The sequence below is a fragment of the Cnephaeus nilssonii genome, assembly GCF_951640355.1.
Source record: "Cnephaeus nilssonii genome assembly, chromosome: 20".
NCBI classification, from domain to species: domain Eukaryota; kingdom Metazoa; phylum Chordata; class Mammalia; order Chiroptera; family Vespertilionidae; genus Cnephaeus; species Cnephaeus nilssonii.
Window position 1 is genome coordinate 49,255,368 of NC_137091.1, and position 22,047 is coordinate 49,277,414.

General features: G+C 52.9%; 2 protein-coding genes across 2 annotated transcripts in view; one reads left to right on the forward strand and one right to left on the reverse strand.

The window, feature by feature from the left end:
• Positions 1-22,047, forward strand: part of LOC307116159 (leukocyte immunoglobulin-like receptor subfamily A member 6) — a gene marked incomplete at both ends in the record, with an annotated part of 125,991 nt that overhangs the window by 21,313 nt on the left and 82,631 nt on the right. The gene's annotated exons all lie outside the window — the stretch shown is intronic.
• On the reverse strand, positions 456-21,259 carry LOC307092432 (immunoglobulin superfamily member 1-like; the record flags this gene model as incomplete). Its single annotated transcript, XM_079759730.1, has 21 exons — positions 456-690; positions 1,156-1,206; positions 1,469-1,519; positions 1,788-2,090; positions 2,346-2,642; positions 2,842-3,144; positions 3,290-3,574; positions 4,264-4,560; positions 4,767-5,069; positions 5,215-5,499; positions 13,336-13,638; positions 13,785-14,069; positions 16,116-16,418; positions 16,670-16,966; positions 17,179-17,481; positions 17,626-17,910; positions 19,186-19,488; positions 19,749-20,045; positions 20,248-20,550; positions 20,702-20,986; positions 21,148-21,259. The coding sequence occupies 21 exons, from the start codon at positions 21,257-21,259 to the stop codon at positions 563-565; spliced, it is 5,379 nt and encodes a 1,792-aa protein (XP_079615856.1). The 3' UTR covers positions 456-562.

Below are 22,047 nucleotides of genomic sequence, written 5' to 3' on the forward strand. Positions count from 1 at the left end.
CCCTGACAGGGAAGAAGGAGAGGTTGTCATTGCCTACCTGAGTCTTGATGTTGAGCAGTTCACCTGGACCTACAGATTCCCTGGGGACCTTCAACCATCCTGTTCTGCTGAAGAGAGACAGTGAGATGGAATAGCATCTCCTTGATTCCACTCTTGAAATCCTCCTGTCACTTATCCTCATGTTGCCAGATCCAGCAATAAATTAAAAAGATCATACACCATGACGAAGAGGACTTTTTCTGGAGATGCAAGGATGGTTCAGTATTCGCGAACCAATAAACGTGATGCACCACATCAACACAATGAAGGATAAAAATGAAATGATCTTATCAATAGATTCAGAAAAAGCACTTGTGAGAATGTTTCCTATTCACGAGACTGAAAAGGATGAAAGATGAACTTACCTCTGTGCATCTGTGCTGACAATGAGTGTATTCTTCCTAGGTTTTCTGATTTGAGATTCTGGATATATCTTTTTCTCAGCTGACATTCTTCATCTATTTGGCTTTCCTGTGGCAGGTGCTCTGAGCTCCCTATTGTGTGACCCAGGTCACACCCTTCCCTACTCACCTGAGCTCCTGCCTTTGCTCTGACGTCGGTGTTGGAGGAGGAGGAGGAAGAGGAGGAAGAGGAGGAGGGAGAGCAGCAGGACCAAGGTCACCAAGAGCCCCTTCCAGTGCCATTTGGGACCTAGGACATGAGTGACTTCATGAATAAGTCAGTGATGCCCTTTAAATGATCACCTACTGTGTGCGAGGCATGTGCTGGAACCTGTCATTTATCTCCTCTCACCTCACAGCAATCATGCACCAGGCATGGCTGACCCCACCACCCAATTCACTGAGGCTCAGAGAGGTTAATCACGAGCCTCAGGTCACCCAGCCTGGACGGAGCAGGTCTGGGACTGGAATCCAGGATGGTGGGTTCCCTGTGCTGTCCTCACACTGTCCCCCCCCCGTCCACCTCCCAGGTGGACACCAGCTCTGCACAAGTATTCTCTCCTTTTACACTTGGGGACACTGATGCCCAGGCGGGTGAAGGGCTTGTCCAAGTGAGAGACTTCAGAGGTGTCTAAACCCCTTATAGCTCAGCTCCTGTCCCCACATAGAGGTACCCATCACCCCCACACACACACACACAGAGACCCCCACTTACCCGTCTGTGGGCCTGAACCCGGGGGTGGGAGAGACCAGTCCTCAGAGCCTCCTGGGTTCAAGATGGGGCAGGACGGGTAGGGGCTGTCACTCCCCACAAGAGCCCAGCTCCCCCTACCCCAGCCTGCACCCCCACATCTCCCTCTGCCATGACCACCCCAGCCATCACCAGCCTCAGACCCTGGGACTCTCAGCCCACCCCCCCCGGGACACACGCCAGTCCTTGAAGATCTAGGTCACTGGATCCCCTGACAGACTCTCAGGACTTCCTGGGTGATTTGTGCTCCCTCTGCACAGAGCTCCCCGGGACTCACCAGCTGTGGAGGTGGGCCCTGTGGGTGAAGGGCTGGGGCCTCCAGAGGGTCCTGGAAGTGAGGACATGAAGAGGGTGAGAGACTTGGGCTGACCCTGGACCCCATTTCACACAGACTCCCTCATACATCTGTGCTGTGACCCCTGAGACCCTCTCACTGCTTCAGTATCCAGGTGAGGGGGGAGGAGGTGGATGGGATGGGAGGGCCTCTAAGAAAAGGATCTCCTTGTGGCAATCATCCCAGAGCCCCCCACCCCAGGTTCAGCCCATAATCCATCTGGGGAAAGGACCCGAAGCTGACAGGTTCAGAGGCCTCTCACCTGAGACCAAAAGCTCCAGAGGCTCACTGGGGAGTGACAGCAGGAAGGGGGAGGAGCTATGTGAGCTGTAGCACCTATAGGTGCCCCGATGGGCTGAGGTAACAGGGCTCATGGAGAACTCTGCCTGGAACTGCTGAGCTCGGTGCTCTGATCTCAGACGCAGCGGGGGATCGGCTGCCCCCTCCTTGGCCAGAAGGAACGTGTCCCTCTGGCTCTGTGACTGACACAGCAGGGTCACGTTCTCTCCTGAGGCCAAGCTGGGGCTTGGCTGCACTGAGAGGGAGGGTGTGTCAGACAGCTGTCCTAGAGAGAGAGAGGGAGGGTGAGGGCTGCCTGCCCACCTTGTTCTGCCCTGAGTGTCACCAGGCCTCTCTCTGAGGACCCTTTTCTCTGTCTGTCTCTGTTTCTCTGAGTCTCCCCCTCTACCCTCCCACCCCCTGCCTCTCTCTTTCTCCCTCCCTCCCTGAAGCCTGCACTTTCATTCTGGCCTCACCACCTGAGACCCCAGCAGGGCCTATGCGGAGTCTGGGTCCCTGGTTGAACCCACTGGCTCCTCACCTGCCACCAGGATGTCCAGGGCGTCACTGGGGGCCGACCACTCAGAGGACAGGTTGTATCCACCGTAGCATCGGTACCGGCCCCCGTGGGAGCTGCTCACAGTGCCCAGGGGGAAGAGGGCCTGAGAGAGCCCAGCCTGGGGCTGCAGGACAAGGCTCTGGGGGAGGTCCCGTCCCCCCTCCTTGTGCAGAGCGAATCTGTCATAGCCGACATCAGAGCGACACTGGAGGGTCAGGCTCTGTCCAGAGGCCACGATGGGGCCCTGCTGGCTCAGGAGGGAGGGTTTCCCAGAATCACCTTGGAGAGACCAGACGGGAATTACAGGGGCTGCTCCTCCCATAAACTCCTTCTCATTACCATACTCCCAGGAGAAGAGAAGACACCCCAGAAGCAACTTTGCTCCTCTCACCATCTCACATGGGGATCCCCTCCCAACAAAGATGCCAGTAATGTACCTGTTATATCAGTCCATGGATGATTTAATAATGGGACTCACCTGAGACCAGCAGCTCTAGGGTGTCACTGGGGTATGAGCACACCTGAGGCCTGTCCCTGTAACAGCCATAGCATCTGAATGTCGACCTGTGGCTGGGAGTCACGGGGCCCACAGGGAACAGGGCCTGGGACTGCCCACTGGGCTGTGGCTGTGAATCCAGGGCCCAGGAGAGCCTGTGATCTCCTTCCTTAGTCAGAAGGAACCTGTGAAATCCCTGCCCTGAGCCACACTGGAGGGTCACATTCCCTTCTGAGGTTAGCACAGGACTGGGCAGGGCCGAGAGGCTGGGTTTGCTGTAGGCTCCTAGCAGAGGAAGAGGCAGCGTGTTAAATGGGCTCGCACCTCGCTCATGTCCCCCAGGGCTGGGCTGTGAGAGGGAGACACCCTGAGAGCAGACCCCCTTCTTGAGGGCAGAGCCTGAGGCTGGGACCCCTGAGTGTCCTCTCACCTGTCACCACCAGCTCCAGGGGGTCACTGCGCTCTGACCAGCCATCAGGGCTGAGATAGTAGCAGTGAAATACCCCAACGTCATGCTCTGTCATGTGTGTGATGGAGAACATCACCTTGTCTCCGGGCTTCAGTGGCTTCTCTCTTTTCCATGGTCCTGGGCTTCTCTCTTTATACAGACGGTACTCCTCAGCCCCCGGGGTTCCCTGACAGGAGATAGTCAGGGGCCTCCCCAGGGGGATCACAGGGGCTGGTTCGGCCCAGAGGGTGGGTTTGGGGAAGTTCCCTAGTGAAAACAAGAGACTACATTACAAAGGCCTCCCCACCCGCATCCCACAGCTCAGCCCAAGAAACTGTTCGTGTATTTCTTCCATCCTAGCCTCACCTCTCCTGGGCACAGGCCCCTGAATGACTGAGCTCAGAAAGGACAGGGTCAGGGGCCCTCACCTGAGACCAGAAGCTTCAGGGGCTCACTGGGGAGTGACAGCAGGAAGGGGGAGGTGCTGTGTGAGCTGTAACACCTGTAGGTGCCCTCGTGGGCTGAGGTCACATGGCTCATAGAGAACTCTACCTAGAATTGCCCAGCTCGGTACTCTGATCTCAGAAGCAGAGGTGGATCGGCTGCCCCTTACTTGAACAGAAGCAACGTGTTCCTCAGGCCGTGTGACTGACACAGCAGGGTCACGTTCTCCCCTGAGGCCCTGGCTGCACACAGAGGGAGGGTCTGTCCAAGAGAGGGAGGAGGGGGAGGGCTCCCTGCCCACCTTGTTCTGCCCTCAGAGTCACCAGGCCTCTCTGAGGACCCTCCTCTCTGTCTTTGTTTCTCTGAATCTCCCCTTCTGCACTCCCATCCCCCATCTCTCTCAGTCTCTCTCCCTCCTTGGGGTCTGCACTTTAATTCTGGCCTCACCGTCTGAGATCCCAGCAGGGCCTGTGCAGAGTCTGGGTCCCTGACTGAACCCACTGGCTCCTCACCTGCCACCAGGATGTCCAGAGGGTCACTGGGGGCTGACCACTCAGAGGAGAGGTTGTATCCACCGTAGCATCGGTACCGGCCCCCGTGGGAGCTGCTCACAGTGCCCAGGGGGAAGAGGGCCTGAGAGAGCCCAGCCTGGGGCTGCAGGACAAGGCTCTGGGGGAGGTCCCGTTCCCCCTCCTTGTGCAGAGCGAATCTGTCATAGCCGACATCAGAGCGACACTGGAGGGTCAGGCTCTGTCCAGAGGCCACGATGGGGCCCTGCTGGCTCAGGAGGGAGGGCTTTCCAGTCTCACCTGGGGAGAGCAGACGAGAATTACCAGGGCTGCTCCTCCCATAACCCCCTTCTCCTGGCCTGGCCCCCAGGTCTCACTGTCTCTGTTTGTGTATCTGGCTCAGGAGTCCTTCCTCTCCCCCTCTCACATGGGGCTCCCCTCCCAGCAAAGATACCCATAATATGTCTGGTCCCTCAATCCAGGGATGAAGTAATAATGGGACTCACCTGAGACCAGGAGCCCTAGGGCGTCACTGGGGTGTGAGCACACCTGGGGGTTGTCCCTGAAGCAACCATAACATCTGAACATCCACCTGTGGTTGGGGGTCACGGGGCCCACAAGGAACAGGGCCTGGAACTGACCACTGGGCTGTGGCTGTGAGTCCAGGGTCCAGGAGATCCTGTGATCTCCATCCTTAGTCATAATGAACCTGTCAAATTCTTCCCATGAGCCACACTGGAGGGTCACATTCCCTCCTGAGGTCACCACAGGGCTGGGCAAAGCTGAGAGGCTGGGTTTGCTGGAGGATCCTAGGAGAGGAGGAGGCAATGTGTTAAATGGGCTCACACCTCCCTCATATCCCGCAGGGCTGGCCTGTGAGAGGGGGACACCCTGAGATAAAACCCTCTTCCTGAGGGAAGGGCCTGAGACTGGGACCCGTGAGTGTCCTCTCACCTGTCACCACTAGCTCCAGGGGGTCACTGCGCTCTGACCAGCCATCAAAGCTGAGAAAGTAACAGTGATATCTCCCAGCATCATGCTCTGTCATGTGTGAGATGGAGAACATCACCTTGTCACCAGGCTCTAGTGGCGTCTCTCTTTTCCATGGTGCTGGGCTTCCCTCTTTATCCAGACGGTACTTTGCGGCCCCTGGGGTCCCCTGACACCAGATGGTCACGGGGCTCCCCTGGGGGATGACAGGGCCTGGCTCAGCCCATAGGGTGGGTTTTGGAAGGGGCCCTAGAGAAAGCAAGAGGCTACATTACAAAAGCCTCCTCACCCACATCCCACAACTCAGCCCAAGACACTGTTATTGTATTTCTTTAATCCTAGCCTCACCTCTCCCAGGCACAGGGCCCTGAATGAAGAGCTCAGAAAGGTCTGGGTCAGGGGACACTTATCTGAGACCAGGAGCTTCAGAGGCTCACTGGGGAGTGATAGCAGGTAGGGGGAGGTGCTTGTGATCTGTAGCACCTGTAGGTGCCCCCATGAGCTGAGGTCACAGGGCTCATGGAGAACTCTGCCTGGAATTCCCAGCTCAGTGCTTTGAGCTCAGACGCAGGGGGAGATCAGCTACCCACTCCTTGGATAGAAGGAAAGTGTCCTTTGTGTTGTGTGACTGACACAGCAGGGTCACATTCTCCCCTGAGGCCATGCTGGGTCCTGGCTGCATCAAGAAGGAGGGTGTGTCAGGCAACCCTCCTAGAGAGAAGGCGGGAGGGTGACAGCTGCCTGCCCACTTTGTACTTAAAATATATATATATATATATGGTAGGGAAGATGGCTACCAACAGGCAGGCAGACTGCAAGATAGTGTGTGAGTGAGAGAATGAATGGAGTGTGTGTGATCGCATTGGTAGTGTTTATTTGTGAGTTGAGGGAAAGCTATGCTCCAAGGGACTGTTGGGGATTGCCAGACGGGGTTCCCCTGACTGGACAGCCTCCACTGCTGCTGAAATCCCTCCCAGAGCAACCAGCTATGACGTGGAGACTGCGCCATCTTGAAGGGAAGAATGGCTGTTATCAGAAGTCTAAAAATCCCGGGAATCTACAACAACAACTCCCAGGGAAGAGTTGTGAACCCAGGAACACCGGACCCCAAGCAACGTGAATATGCGGACATGGAGCAGCTCTGCACCTTCTCACGGAAAGGTTAGGTTTTGCCTAGGAAAAGGAGAGAGAGAACTACATAACCAAACACCTGGAGAAGAGAGATCATGGGGAGACAAAGAAACATCCCGCATATGAAAGAAAAGGAGGCATCACCAGAAAAGGAAGTAAAGGAAATGGAGGCAAGCAACCTATCAGAGAAATGATTCAGAGAAATGGTCATAAGGTTGCTGAAAAGAATGGAAGACAAATTCAACAATATGTGTAAGAACCAAGAGGAAATGAAGAAGAACCAAGACATCTCTTCTATAAAGAACTCAATAGAAATCATCAATAGTAGACTAGAAGAAGCAGAGGTCCACATCAGTGAGCTAGAAGACAAGGTAGAAAAAAATACCCAAGCAGAACAGCATCTAGAAAAAAAAGTTAAAAAACAGAAGGAAAGCCTAAAGGAACTTTGGGACAACATGAAACAAAACAACATCCACATAATAGAGGTGCCAGAAGGAGATGAAACTGAGCTAGGAATAGAAAACCTGTTTGAAGAAATAATGACAGAAAACTTCCCTGATATAGGGCAGAAAAACCCCACACAAATCCAAGAAGCTCACAGAGTCCCAAGCAAAATGAAGCCCAAAGGACCGACACCAAGGCACATTATAATTAAATTGGCAAACACCAACGACAAAGTAAGAATCTTAAAAGTGGCCAGAGACAGAAAGTTACCTACAAAGGATCTCCCATCAGACTAGCGACTGATTTCTCAATAGAAACACATCAGGCCAGAAGGGAATGGAATGAAATATACAAAGTCATACAAAGGAAGGGCCTGAATCCAAGAATACTGTACCCAGCTAGGCTATCAATCAAAATTGAGCGTGAAATCAGGAGCTTCACAGACAAAAAAGGACTAAGGGAGTTTATTACCACCAAACCAGCAATGAAAGAAATGCTAAAGGGTCTGCTGTAAAAAGAAGAAATAGGAAGTGAAGAAGGAACACAGGGGTAAAGAATAAAAATGGTGACGAACAAGTACCTATCAACAATAACTTTAAATGTAAATGGATTAAATGCCCCAATCAAAAGACATAGGGTAACTGAGTGGATAAAAAATCATGACCCATATATCTTCTGTCTACACGAAACCCGCCTCAGAAAAAAAAATGCACACAGACTGATAGTGAAGGGATTGAGAAAGGTTTTACAGGTGAATGAAAAAGAAAAAAAAAAAAGCTGGGGTAGCAATACTTATATCTGACAAATTAGATCTCAAACTGAAGGACATAAAAAGAGATAAGGAAGGCCACTTCATAATACTAAAGGAACCAATCCAACAAGAAGAAATAACTCTGGTAAACATATATGCACCCAATACAGGAGCACCCAAATACATAAAAGAACTTCTGCAGGATATCAAGGGAGAGATTGACAGCAATACAATCATAGTAGGGGACATTAATACCCCACTATCACCATCGGACAAATCCTCTAAACAAAAAATTAGCAAAGAAACATCAATCCTAAATGATTCACTAGATCATATGGAATTAATTGATACCTTCAGAACATTTCACCCCAAAACCACAGAATATACATTCTTCTCAAGTGCACATGGGTCATTTTCAAAGATAGACCATATATTGGGTCACAGGCAAAGTCTCTTCAAATTCAAGAAGAAATCATATCAAGCATCTTCTCAGATCACAGTGGCATAAAACTGGAAATCAACAACAATAAAAAAATCAAACACATGGAGACTAAATAGCATGCTATTAAACAATGACTGGGTTACCAGAGAGATCAAAGAAGAAATAAAAAACATCATGGCCACAAACGACAACGAAAACACAACAATCCAAAATCTATAGGACACAGCGAAAGCAGTCTTGAGAGGAAAGTTCATAGCTCTACAAGCCTACTGCAAAAAACAAGAAACAATAGTAATAAATTACCTAACCCTACAACTCAAAGAGTTAGAAAGAGAGCAACAAGAAAATCCCAGTGTAAGCATAAGGAAGGAAATAATAAAGATCAGAGTGGAGATAAACGACATAGAGACCCAAAAAATAAATAAATAAAATACAAAAGATCAAAAGAACCAAGAGCTGGTTCTTTGAAAGGATAAACAAGATTGTTGAACCTCTAGCCAGGCTCACCAAGAAGCAAAGAGAGAGGACCCAAATAAACAAAATCAGAAATGAAAGAGGAGAAATAACAACAGACCCCACAGAAATACACAGGATTGTTAAAAAATACTTTGAACAACTCTATTCCAAGAAACTGGACAACCTGGAGGAAATGGACATATTCCTAGAATACAACCTTCCAAAACTCAATCAGGAAGAATCTAAACATCTCAATAAGCCAATAACTATGGAAGAAATTGAAGTTGTCATCAAAAAGCTTCCAGCAAACAAAAGCCCGGGGCCAGACAGCTTGACAGGGGAGTTTTACCAAACATTCAAGGAAGAACTAAACCCTATCCTCCTCTGACTATTCCAAAAAATTCAAGAGGAAGGAACACTTCTAAACTCATTCTATGAAGCCAGCATCACCCTAATACCAAAAACAGATAAAGACAACACAATGAAAGAGAATTACAGGCCAATATCCCTCATGAACATAGATGCCAAAATCCTCAACAAAATCCTAGCAAATTGGATCGAGCAGTACATCAGAAAGATCATACACCATGACCAAGCAGGATTTTTCCCAGGGATGCAAGGATGGTACAATATCCACAAATCAATAAACGTGATACATCACATAAACAAATTGAGAGATAAAAATTATACAGTCATATCAATTGATGCAGAAAAAGCATTTGACAAAATACAACACCTTTTATTGATAAAAACACTCAGCAAGATGGGAATAGAAGGATCATCCCTCAACATAATAAAAGCCATATATGACAAACCCACAGCCAACATCATACTCAATGGGCAAAAACTAAAACCATTTCCCCTAAGAACAGGAACAAGACTGGGATGCTCACTCTCACCACTCCTGTTCCACATAGTATGGGAAGTATTAGCCATTGTGATTAGACAAGAAGAAGTAAATGGCATCCACATTGGAAAAGAACTAAAACTGTCCTTATTCAGATGACATGATATTGTACTAAAAAACCCTAAAGACTCCATCAAAAAAAATTAGACTTAATAAATGAATTCGGCAATGTAGCAGGATACAAAATTAACGCCAAAAAATCTATGGTATTTCTATACACCAAGAGTAAACTTACAGAAAGAGAGACTATACTTAACTAAGGAGGTAAAAGACCTATACGCAGAAAACTACAGGATACTGAAAAAAGAGATAGAGGAAGACATAAAGAGATGGAAGAACATACCATGTTCATGGATTGGTAGAATCAACATCATTAAAATGTACATACTACCCAAAGCAATCTATAAATTCAATACACTCCCCATTAAAATACCAATGGCATATTTCACAGACCTAGAAAGAACTCTCCAAAAATTCATCTGGAATTTTAAAAAGACCCCTAATAGCTACAGCAATCCTGAGAAAGAAAAACAAAATAGGTGGGGTCTCAATACAAGATTTCAAGCTGTATTACAAAGCCACTGTTCTCAAAACAGCCTGGTACTAGCACAAGAACAGACATATAGATCAATGGAACAGAATAGAAAACCCAGAAATTGACCCAAACCACTATGCTCAATATTTGAAAAAGGAGGCATGAACATGCAATGGAGTGAAGACACTCTCTTTAATAAATGGTGTTGGGAAAATTGGAAGATACATGCAAAAAAAAAAATGAAACTAGATCACCAACTTACACCATACACAAAAATAAACTCTAAATGGATAAATGACTTAAACAAAAGACAGGAAAACATAAAAATACTAGAGGAATCCACAGGCAGCGAAATCTCAGACATATGCCAAAGCAATTTCTTCACCGAAAGAGCTCTTAGGGCAACGAAAACGAAAGAGAAAATACACAAATGGGACTACATCAAAACAAAAAGCTTTTTCACAGCAAAAGAAACCATCAACAAAACAACAAAAAAAACCCCACTGTATGGGAGAACATATTTGCCAATGTTATCACCAATAAAGGTTTAATCTCCAGCATCTACAGGGAACTCATACAACATAACAAAAGGAAGATAAAGGATCCAATAAAAAAAAATGGGCAATGGACCTAAATAGATACTTTTCAATAGATACTTTTCAAAAGGAAGGCCAAGAGACATATGAAAACATGCTCAGTCACTAATTATCCGAGAGATGCACATCAAAACGACAACGCGGTACCATCTCACACCTGTCAGAATGGCTATCATCAACAAATCAACAAACGATAAATGCTAGCGAGGATATGGAGAAAAAGGAACCCTTGTGCACTGCTGGTGGGAATGCAGACTGGTGCAGCCACTGTGGAGAACAGTATGGAGTTTCCTCAAAAAACTAAAAACGGAGCTCCCATTTGACCCAGTGATCCCACTTCTAGGAATATATCCCAAGAAACCAGAAACACCAATCAGAAAGGATATATGCACCCCTATGTTCATAGCAGCACAATTTACCATAGCTAAGATTTGGAAACAGCCTAAATGCCCATCAGCAGATGAGTGGATTAGAAAACTATGGTACATCTACACAATGGAATATTATGCTGCTATAAAAAAGAAGGAATTCTTACCATTTGCTGCAGCATGGATGGAACTGAAGAGCATCATGCTAAGAGAAATAAGCCAGGCAATGAAAGAAAAATACCACATGATTTCACTCATTTATGGAAAATAAAGAACATTATAACGTGATGAATAAAAAGATAGATAAAAAGCAGTGAATCATTGAATAGACTGTCAAATTACAAGGGGAAGGCTGGGGAGTGTTGGAGGGAGGGGTAGACATCAACCAAAGGACTTGTATGCATGCATGTAAGCACAAACAATGGACAAAAGACAATAGGGGGGTGAGATGAGGGCATGTGCCAAGGGGTAGGGAAGGCGGGGAAATAGTCAATGGGGAAAAAAAGGAGATAAATGTACTACTATTTGTAATACTGTAAACAATAAAATAAAATTTAAAAATAATAAAAAAGGATTAAGTTAATATATATATATATATATATATATATTTCAAAGATAAAAGGAGAGGGACAGTACCTTTCCCCCATGGAGGCACTCACCACTGCCTCACATACACCCTCACTTACACCTCAGGGGGCCTGACCACGTGGTGGGGAGCAACCTATCCTCGGAGCCTCCTGGGGTCAGCATGTGGGTAAGACGTGGGAACTGGCCTCTCCCCATTTGAACTCGGTGCCCTCTCCTGATGCTAGGCCTCAACATCCCCCTCTGCCATGACCACCCACCCTTCACCTGCCCTACTTCCGGTCTCCAAGCCAGATTCCCCAGGGGTGTGGACACAAAAACTCTGAGCCCTGCAGGCCTGTGGTTTCCCTGAGATCTCCCCTGACCCCAGTCCCCACACAAGTCTGTCTCTGGTGTCAGGGGCCATTAGATCCTGGGAGAGACTCTGAACCACCTGGCGGGGTGGGGGTCAGTGCTCATTCTGAGCAAGAAGGACCTAGTGAATCCTCAGCTACAGACATGGGCCCTGTGTGTGGGGGGGGGGGGGGTAGGGGGGAGGGCTGGGGTCCCAGTGAGTCCTGGGAAGGAGGCCCGAAAAGTTTGAGAGTGTGGGCTAACCATGGAGTCCCCACCTCACTCAGATCCTCCTATATCTTGCCTGTGGCCCCTGAGCCACTCCCACTGTCCAACTGGTGCCTTCTAGGGTTAGAAGGGTGTTGGAGGTGAAGATGTTGTCTCGGTGACCATCCCTAGAGAACCCTTCTTCCCTTTCAGCCCCAAATTGTCAGGACGGGAACCTGAGTACACATGTCATCAGACAGGGTCAGGGGCCCTCACCTGAGACCAGGAGCTCCAGGGGCTCACTGGCGTATGACAGCAGGTAGGAGAGAGGGGTGATGGGTGAGCTATACCATCTGTAGGTGCCCCTGTGGGCTGAGGTCACAGGAGTCATGGAGAACTGTGCCTAGTACTGCTGAGCTCGGTGCTCTGAACTCAGACACAAGGGGGGATTGGCTGCCCCCTCCTTGGACAGAAGGAACATGTCCCTCGGACTGTGTGACTGACACAACAGGGTCACATTCTCTCCTGAGGCTACCCTGGGGCCTGGCTGCACCGAGAGGGAGGGTCTGTCAGACAGGTGTCCTAGAGAGAGAGAGGGAGGGTGAGGGCTGCCAGCACAGGTTGTTTTGACCTGAGAGTCACCATGTCTCACTCTGAGGACACTCCTCTCTCTGTGTCTTTGTTTCTCTGAGTCTCCCCCTCTCTACTCCCAAGCCCCATCTCTCTCTGTCTCTCCCCCTCCCTGGGGCCTGCACTTTCATTCTGGCTTCACCACCTGAGACCCCCAGCAGGGCCTGTGCAGAGTCTGGGTCTCTGACTGAGCCCAAGGCTCCTCACCTGCCACCAGGATGTCCAGGGGGTCACTGGGGGCCGACCACTCAGAGGACAGGTTGTATCCACCGTAGCATCTGTACTGGCCCCCGTGGGAGCTGCTCACAGTGCCCAGGGGGAAGAGGGCCTGAGAGAGCCCAGCCTGGGGCTGCAGGACAAGGCTCTGGGGGAGGTCCCGTCCCCCCTCCTTGTGCAGAGCGAATCTGTCATAGCCGACATCAGAGCGACACTGGAGGTTCAGGCTCTGTCCAGAGGCCACTATGGGGCCCTGCTGGCTCAGGAGGGAGGGCTTCCCAGACTCACCTGGGGAGACCAGATGAGAATTACAGGGGCTGCACCTCCCATAAACCCCTTCTACTTTCTTTACCCCAGGAGAAGAGAAGGGACCCCAGAAGTCCCTGTACTCCCTTCACCATCTCACATGGGGCTCCCCTCCCAGCAAAGATGCCAGTAATGTATCTGATACCTAATCCATGGATGATGGAATAATGGGACTCACCTGAGACCAGGAGCCCTAGGGCGTCACTGGGGTGTGAGCACACCTGTGGATTGTCCCTGTAGCAGCCATAGCATCTGAACGTCCACCTGTGGCTGGGGGTCACGGGGCCCACAGTGAACAGGGCCTGGGACTGCCCACTGGGCTGTGTCTGTGAGTCCTGGGTCCAGGAGAACCTGTGATCTCCTTCCTTAGTCAGAATGAACCTGTGATATCCCTGCCCTGAGCCACATTGGAGGGTCACGTTCCCTCCTGAGGTCACGACAGGGCTGGGCAGGGCTGAGAGGCTGGGTTTGCTGGAGGATCCTAGGAGAGGAGGAGGCAACCTGTTAAATGGGGCTCACACCTCCCTCATGTCCCGCAGGGCTGGGCTGTGACAGGGAGACACCCTGAGAGCAGACCCCCATTCTGAGGGCAGAGCCTGAGGCTGGGACCCCTGAGTATCCTCTCACCTGTCACCACCAGCTCCAGGGGGTTACTGCGCTCTGACCAGCCATCAGGGCTGAGATAGTAGCAATGAAATATCCCAACGTCATGCTCTGTCATGTGTGTGATGGAGAACATCACCTTGTCTCCGGGCTTCAGTAGCTTCTCTCTTTTCCATGGTGCTGGGCTTCCCTCTTTATACAGACGGTACTCCTCAGCCCCGGGATTCCCCTCACACCAGATGGTCACGGGGTTCCACTGGGGGATCACGGGGGCTGGATCAGCCCAGAGAGTAGGATTGGGAAGGGGCCCTAAAGAAAACAAGAGGCTCCATTACAAGGCCTCCCCACCCGCATCCCAAAGCTCAGCCCAAGACACTGTTAGTGTATTTCTTCCATCCTAGCCTCACCTCTCCCAGGCACAGTGCCCTGAATGACTGAGTTCAGAAAGAACAGGGTCAGGGGCCCTCACCAGAGACCAGGAGCAACACGGGCTCACTGGGGAGTGACAGCAGGTAGGGATAGGTGCTGTGTGAGCTGTAACACCTGTAGGTGCCCCAGTGGGCTGAGGTCACAGGACTCAGGGAGAACTGTGCCTGGTACTGCTGAGGTCGGTGCTCTGATCTCAGATGCAGAGGGGGATTGGCTGCCCCCTCCTGGGACAGAAGTAACGTGTCCCTTGGTCTCTGTGACTGACACAGCAGGGTCACGTTCTCTCCTGAGGCCACCTTGGGGCCTGGCTGCACCTAGAGGGAGGGTCTGTCAGGTAGCCGTCCTAGAGAACAGGAGGGAGGGTAACAGATGCCTGCCCACCTTGTACTTAAATATATATATATATATCCTCCTATCTAATAAAAGAGTAATATGCAAATTGACCATCACTCCAACACACAAGATGGCTGCCCCCTTGTGGTCAAAGATGGCTACCCCCATGTAAACACAAATGGCCACCACAAAATGTCCAGCAGGGGAGGGCAGTTGGGAGGGACCAGGCCTGCAAGGGAGGGAAGTTAGGGGTGATCAAGCCTGCAGGGGAGGGCATTTAGGGGTGACCAGGCCGGCAGAGGAGGGAAGTTGGGAGGGACTAGGACTGCAGGGAAGGGCAGTTGTGGCAGGGGGCGGGGACCCAGGCCTGCAGGGGAGAGCAGTTGGGGGGACCAAGCCAGCAGGGGACGGCAATTAGGGGTGACCAGGCTGGCAGGGGAGGGCAGTTAGAGGTGACCCGGCCTTCAGTGGGGGGCTGTTAGGGGTGACCAGTCCTTCAGGGGAGGGCAATTAGGGGCAATCAGGCTGGCAGGGGATTGGTTAGGGGGTGATCAGGCTGGCAGGCAGAAGCAGTTAAGGGCAATCAGGAAGGCAGGAAAGCGTACAGTTGGAAGCCAGCAGTCCTAGATTGTGAGAGGGATGTCTGACTGGCTCTTTAGGCCCAATCCTACCAGAATCAGGCCTAAAAGGGCAGTTAGACACCCCTTGAGGGGGTCCCAGATTGGAGAGGGTGCAGGCTGGGCTAAAGGTCAAACTCCCCCGCCCGTGCACAAATTTTGTGCACTGGGCCTCTAATATATATGTATATATTTCAGAGAGAAAAGGAGAGGGACAGTCCCTTCCCCCCAGGGAGGCACTCACCACTGCCTCACATAGACCCTCACTTACCCCGCTGGGGGCCAGACCATGGGGTGGGGAGAAGCCTATCCTCAGAGACTCCTGGGGTCAGGATGAGGGTAAGACATGGGGAATGCGTTCCACCACTTGAACTTGGTGCCCCGACCTGAAGCTGGGCCTCAACATCCCCCTCTGCCATGAGCACCCCACCTTTCACCTGCCCTACTTCCGGTCTCCAAGACAGATTCCCCAGGGGTGTGGACGAGAAAACTGCGAGCCCTGGAGGCTTGTGGCTTCCCTGAGATCTCCCCTGACCCCAGCTCCACACAAGCCACTCTTGGGTGTCAGGGGCCATTAGATCCTGTGAGAGACTCTGAACCACCTGGTTGGGTCAGTGCCCCTTCTGAGCAAGAAGGACCTAGTGGTGCCTGAGCTGCAGACATGGGCCCTGTGCAAGGGGGGCGTGGGTCCCAGTGAGTCCTGGGAAGGAGACCAGAAAGGTTTGAGAGTCTGGCTCACCATGGAGTCCCCACCTCACTCAGATCCTCCTGTATCTGCCCTGAGACACTCCCACTGTCCAACTGGTGCCATCTGGGTCCAGGTGAGGGGGAGGGATGAGCAGGGTTAGGAGGGTGTCTGAGGTGCAGATGTTGTCTGGGTGACCATCCCTAGAAACCCCTCCTTCCCTTTCAGCCCCGAATTCTCAGGAAGGGACACTGAGTTCACATATCATCAGACAGGGTCAGGGGACCTCACCTGAGACCAGGAGCTCCAGGGGCTCACTGGGGTGTGACAGCAGGAAGGGGGAGGAGCTTTGTGAGCTGTAGCACCTGTAGGTGCCCCAGTGGGCTGAGGTCACAGGGCTCATGGAGAACTGTGCCTGGTACTGCTGGGCTCGGTGCTCTGATTTCAGACGAGAGTGGGGATCGGTTGCCCCCTCCTTGGCCAGAAGGAACGTGTCCCTCTGGCTCTGTGACTGACACAGCAGGGTCACGTTCTCTCCTGAGGCCACCCTGGGGCCTGGCTGCACCGAGAGGGAGGGTGTGTCAGACAGGTGTCCTAGAGAGAGAGAGGGAGGGTGAGGGCTGCCTGCCCACCTTGTTCTGCCCTGAGAGTCAGCAGGCCTCTCTCTGAGGACCCTCCTCTCTGTCTTTGTTTTTCTGGGTCTTCGCCTCATACGCACACCCCCCATCGCTCTCTGTCTCCCTCCCTCCCTGGGGCCTGCACTTTCATTCTGGCTTTACCACCTGAGACCCCCAGCTGGGCCTGTGCAGAGTCTGGGTCCCTGACTGAACGCACTGGCTCCTCACCTGCCACCAGGATGTCCAGGGGGTCACTGGGGGCCGACCACTCAGAGGACAGGTTGTATCTACCGTAGCATCTGTACCGGCCCCCATAGGAACTGCTCACAGTGCCCAGGGGGAAGAGGGCCTGAGAGAGCCCAGCCTGGGGCTGCAGGACAAGGCTCTGGGGGAGGTCCCATTCCCCCTCCTTGTGCAGAGCGAATCTGTCATAGCCGACATCAGAGCGACACTGGAGGGTCAGGTTCTGTCCAGAGGCCACGATGGGGCCCTGCTGGCTCAGGAGGGAGGGCTTCTCTGACAAACCTGGGGAGACCAGACGTGAATTTCAGGGGCTGCTCCTCCCATTAACGCTCTTCTATGTCCTGGCATGGCCGCCATGTCTCCCTGTCTCTGTGTCTTTGTCCCAGTGGCCCCTGTAACCCCATCACCCGCGCACATGGGGCTCCCCTCCCAGCAAAGTTGCCTGTAGTGTATTTGGTGCCTCAATATATTGGTGGGGCAATAATGGGTCGTACCTGAGAGCAGGAGATCCAGGGCATCACTCGGGTGTGAGCACACCTGTGGGCTGTTCCTGAAGCAGACATAGCATCTCATGGTCCACCTGTGAATGGGGGTTACGGGGCCCACAGGGAACAGGGCCTGGGACTGCCCACTGGGCTGTGGCTGTGAGGTCAGGGTCCATGAGTGCCTGGGATCTCCTTCCTTACTCAGAAGGAACCTCTCAAATGCCTGGGTTGAGCCACACTGGAAGGTCACGTTCCCTCCTGAGGTCACGACAGGGCTGGGCAGGGCTGAGAGGCTGGGTTTGCTGTAGAATCCTAGGAGGGAGGAGGCAGCGTGTTAAATGGGGCTCACACCTCCCTCATGTCCCCCAGGGCTGGGCTGTGAGAGGGAGACACCCTGAGAGCAGACCCCCTTCCTGAGGGCAGAGCCTGATGCTCGGACCCCTGATGTCCTCTCACCTGTCACCACCAGCTCCAGGGGCTCACTGCGCTCTGACCAGCCAGCAGGACTGAGATAGTAGCAATGAAATATCCCAACATCACGCTCTGTCATGTGTGAGATGGAGAACATCACCTTGTCTCCAGGCTTCGGTGGCTTCTCTCTTTTCCATGGTGCTGGGCTTCCCTCTTTATCCAGACGGTACTCCTCAGCCCCTGGGGTTCCCTGACAGGTGATGGTCAGGGAACTTCCCTGAGGGATCGCCGGGGCTGGCTCAGCCCAGAGCGTGGGTTTGGAGAGGGGCCCTAGAGAAAACAAGAGGCTACATTACAAAGGCATCCCCACCGCATTCCACAGCTCAGCCCAAGACAACGTTCGTGTATTTCTTCCATCCTAGCCTCACCTCTCCTGACCATAGGGCCCTGAATGACTGAGCTCAGAAAGGACAGGGTCAGGGGCCCTCACCAGAGACCAGGAGCTCCAAGGGCTCACTGGGGAGTGCCAGATGGAAGTGGGGGGAGATGTGTGAGCTGTAGCACCTGCAGGTGCCCCCGTGAGCTGAGGTGAACCCTGCCTGGTACTGCTGAGCTTGGTATTTTTATCTCAGAAGCAGGTGGGGATCGGATTCCCCTCCTTGGATAGAAGGAAACTGTCCCTTGGTCTCTGTGACTGACACAGCAAGGTCACGTTCCCCCTGAGGCCTCGCTGGGGCCTGGCTGCACTTGGAGGGAGGGTCTGCCAGGAAGCCGTCCTAGAGAACAGGAGGTTTTAAATATATATATATATGTTTCAGAGAGAAAAGGAGAGGGACAGTCCCATTCGCGCATGAAGGCACCAACCACTGCCTCACATAGACCCTCACTTACCCCTCTGGTGGCCTGACCGCATGGTGGGGAGCAGCCTATCCTCAGAGCCTCCTGGGGTCAGGATGTGGGTGAGACTTGGGGACTGCCTTCTCCCCACTTGAACTCGGTGCCCCTCCTGAAGCTGATGGCCTCAACATCCCCCCCTGCCATGACCACCCCACACTTCTCCTGCCCTACTTCCTGTCTCCAAACCAGATTCCCCAGGGCTGTAGACACGAACACTTTGAGCCCTAGAGGCCTGTGGTTTCCCTGATATCTCCCCTGACCCCAGTCCCCACACAAGACTCTCTTAGGTGTCAGGGGCCATTAGATCCTTTGAGAGACTCTGAACCAACAGGTTGGGCCAGTGCTCCTTCTGAGCCAGAAGGACCTAGTGGTTCCTGAGCTGCGGACATGGGCCTTGTGGGTGGGGGGCTTGAGTCCCAGGGAGTCCTGGGAAGGAGGCCAGAAAGGTTTGAGAGTCTGGCTCACCATGGAGTCCCCACCTCACTCAGATCCTCCTGTATCTGCCCTGTGGCCGCTGAGACACTCCCACTATCCAACTGGTGCCTTCTGGGTCCAGGTGAGGGGGAGGGCTGAGCAGGGTTAGGAGGGTGTCTGAGGTGCAGATGTTGTCTGGGTGACCATCCCTAGAGACCCCTCCTTCCCTTTCACCCCGAATTCTCAGGACGGGACCCTAAGTTCACATGTCATCGACAGGATAGGGGACCTCACCTGAGACCAGAAGCTCCAAGGGCTTACTGGGGTATGACAGCAGGTAGGGCGAGGTGCTGCTTGAGCTGTAGCACCTGTAGGTACCCCAGTGGCCTGAGGTCACAGGACTCATGGAGAACTCTGCCTGGTACTGCTGAGCTCGGTGCTCTGATCTCAGACGAGAGGGGGGATCGGCTGCCCTCTCCTTGGACAGAAGGAACGTGTCCCTCTGGCTCTGTGACTGACACAGCAGGGTCACATTCTCTCCTGAGGCCACCCTGGTGCCTGGCTGCACCGAGAGGGAGGGTGTGTCAGGCAGGTGTCCTAGAGAGAGAGAGGGAGGGTGAGGGCTGCCTGCCCACCTTATTCTGCCCTGAGAGTTACCAGGCCTCTCTCTGAGGATCCTCCTCTCTGTCTGTCCCTGTTTCTCTGAGTCTTCTCCTTCCTCCTCCCAACCCCTCCCCCGTCACTCTCTGTCTCCCTCCCTCCCTGGGGCCTGCACCTTCATTCTGGCTTTACCACCTGAGACCCCAGCAGGGCCTGTGCAGAGTCTGGGTCCCTGACTGAACCCACTGGCTCCTCACCTGCCACCAGGATGTCCAGGGGGTCACTGGGGGCCGACCACTCAGAGGACAGGTTGTATCCACCGTAGCATCTGTACCGGCCCCCGTGGGAGCTGCTCACAGTGCCCAGGGGGAAGTGGGCCTGAGAGAGCCCACCCTGGGGCTGCAGGACAAGGCTCTGGGGGAGGTCCCGTTCCCCCTCCTTGTGCAGAGCGAATCTGTCATAGCCGACATCAGAGCGACACTGCAGGGTCAGGCTCTGTCCAGAGGCCACGATGGGGCCCTGCTGGCTCAGGAGGGAGGGCTTCTGAGACTCACCTGGGGAGACCAGACGTGAATTACAGGGGCTCCTCCTCCCATTAACCCTCTTCTTTTCTCCTGCTCGCCAGGTCTCTCTGTGTCTTTGTCCCAGCGGCCCGTGTACCTCCATCACCCTCTCCCATGGGACGCGCCTCCTGGCAAAGATGCCAGTAGTGCATCTGGTGCCTCAATCGATGGATGAAGTAATAATGGGACTCACCTGAGACCAGAAGCCCAAGGGCATCACTGGGGTGTGAGCACACCTGAGGCCTGTCCCTGTAGCAGCCATAGCATCTGAATGTCCACCTGTAAACGGGGGTCACTGGGCCCACAAGGAACAGGGCCTGGGACTGCCCACTGGGCTGTGGCTGTGAGTCCAGGGTCCAGGAGACCCAGTGATCTCCTTCCTTAGTCAGAATGAACTTGTGAAATCCCTCTGCTGAGCCACACCTGAGGGTCACATTCCCTTCTGAGGTCACAACATGGCTGGGCAGGGCTGAGAGGCTAGGTTCACTGTAGGATCCTAGGAGAGGGGGTTCAGCGTGTTAATTGGAGACTACACCTCCCGCACGTCCCCCAAGGCTGGGCTGTGAGAGGGAGAGGGAGACACCTTGAGAGCAGACCCGCTTCATGAGGGAAGAGCCTGAGGCTGGGACCCTTGAGTGTCCTCTCACCTGTCACCACCAGCTCCAGGGGGTCACTGCGCTCTGACCAGCCAGCAGGGCTGAGATAGTAGCAGTGAAATATCCCAACATCACGCTCTGTCATGTGTGTGATGGAGAACACCACCTTGTCTCCGGGCTTCAGTGGCTTCTCTCTTTTCCATGGTGCTGGGCTTCCCTCTTTATACAGACGGTACTCCTCAGCCCCTGGGGTCCCCTGACAGGAGATGGTCACGGGGTTCCCCTGGGGCATCACCGGGGCTGGCTCAGCCCAGAGGGTGGGTTTGGGGAAGTTCCCTAGAGAAAACAAGAGACTACATTACAAAGGCCTCCCCACCCGCATCCCACAGCTCAGCCCAAGACACAGTTAGTGTATTTCATCCATCCTAGCCTCACCTCTCCTGGCCACAGGGCCCTGAATGACTGAGCTCAGAAAGGACAGGGTCAGGGGCCCTCACCAGGGACCAGGAGCACCACGGGCTCACAAGGGAGTGACAGCAGGAAGGGGGAGGAGCTACGTGAGCTGTAGCACCTGTAGGTGCCTCCGTGAGCTGAGATCACATGGCTCATGGAGAACTCTGCCTGGAACTGCCCAACTTGATTTTTTGATCTCAGAAGCAGGGGGAGATCGGCTGCCCCCTCCTTGGACACAAGAAAAGTGTCCCTCGGGCTCTGTGACTGACACAGCAGGGTCACATTCTCCCCTGAGGCCTCACTGGGGCCTGGCTGCACCTGGAGGGAAGGACTGTCAGGTAGCCGTCCTAGAGAACAGGAGGGAGGGTAACAGCTGCCAGCCCACCTTGTACTTAAATATATACATACATACATACATACATATTTATGGATGTGTACATAAATATATATATATATATGTTTCAGAGAGAAAAGGAGAAGGACAGTCCCTTTCCTCCAAGGAGGCACCAACCACTGCCTCACATACACCCTCACTTACCCCTCTGGGGGCCTGACCACGTGGTGGGGAGCAGCCTATCCTCGGAGCATCCTGGGGTCAGGATGTGGGTGAGACATGGAGACTGCCTTTTCCCCACTTGAACTCGGTGCCCCGACCTGAAGCTAGGCCTCAACATCCCCCTCTGCCATGACCACCCCACCCTTCACCTGCCCTACTTCCGGTCTCCAAGCCAGATTCCCCAGGGGTGTGGACGTGAAAACTCGGAGCCCTGGGGGCCTCTGGTTTCCCTGAGTTCTCCCCTGAACCCAGCCCCCACACAAGCCTCTCTTAGGTGTCAGGGGCCATTAGATCCTGGGAGAGACTCTGAACCAACAGGTTGGGCCAGTGCTCCTTCTGAGCCAGAAGGACCTAGTGCTTCCTGAGCTGCAGACATGGGCCCTGTGGG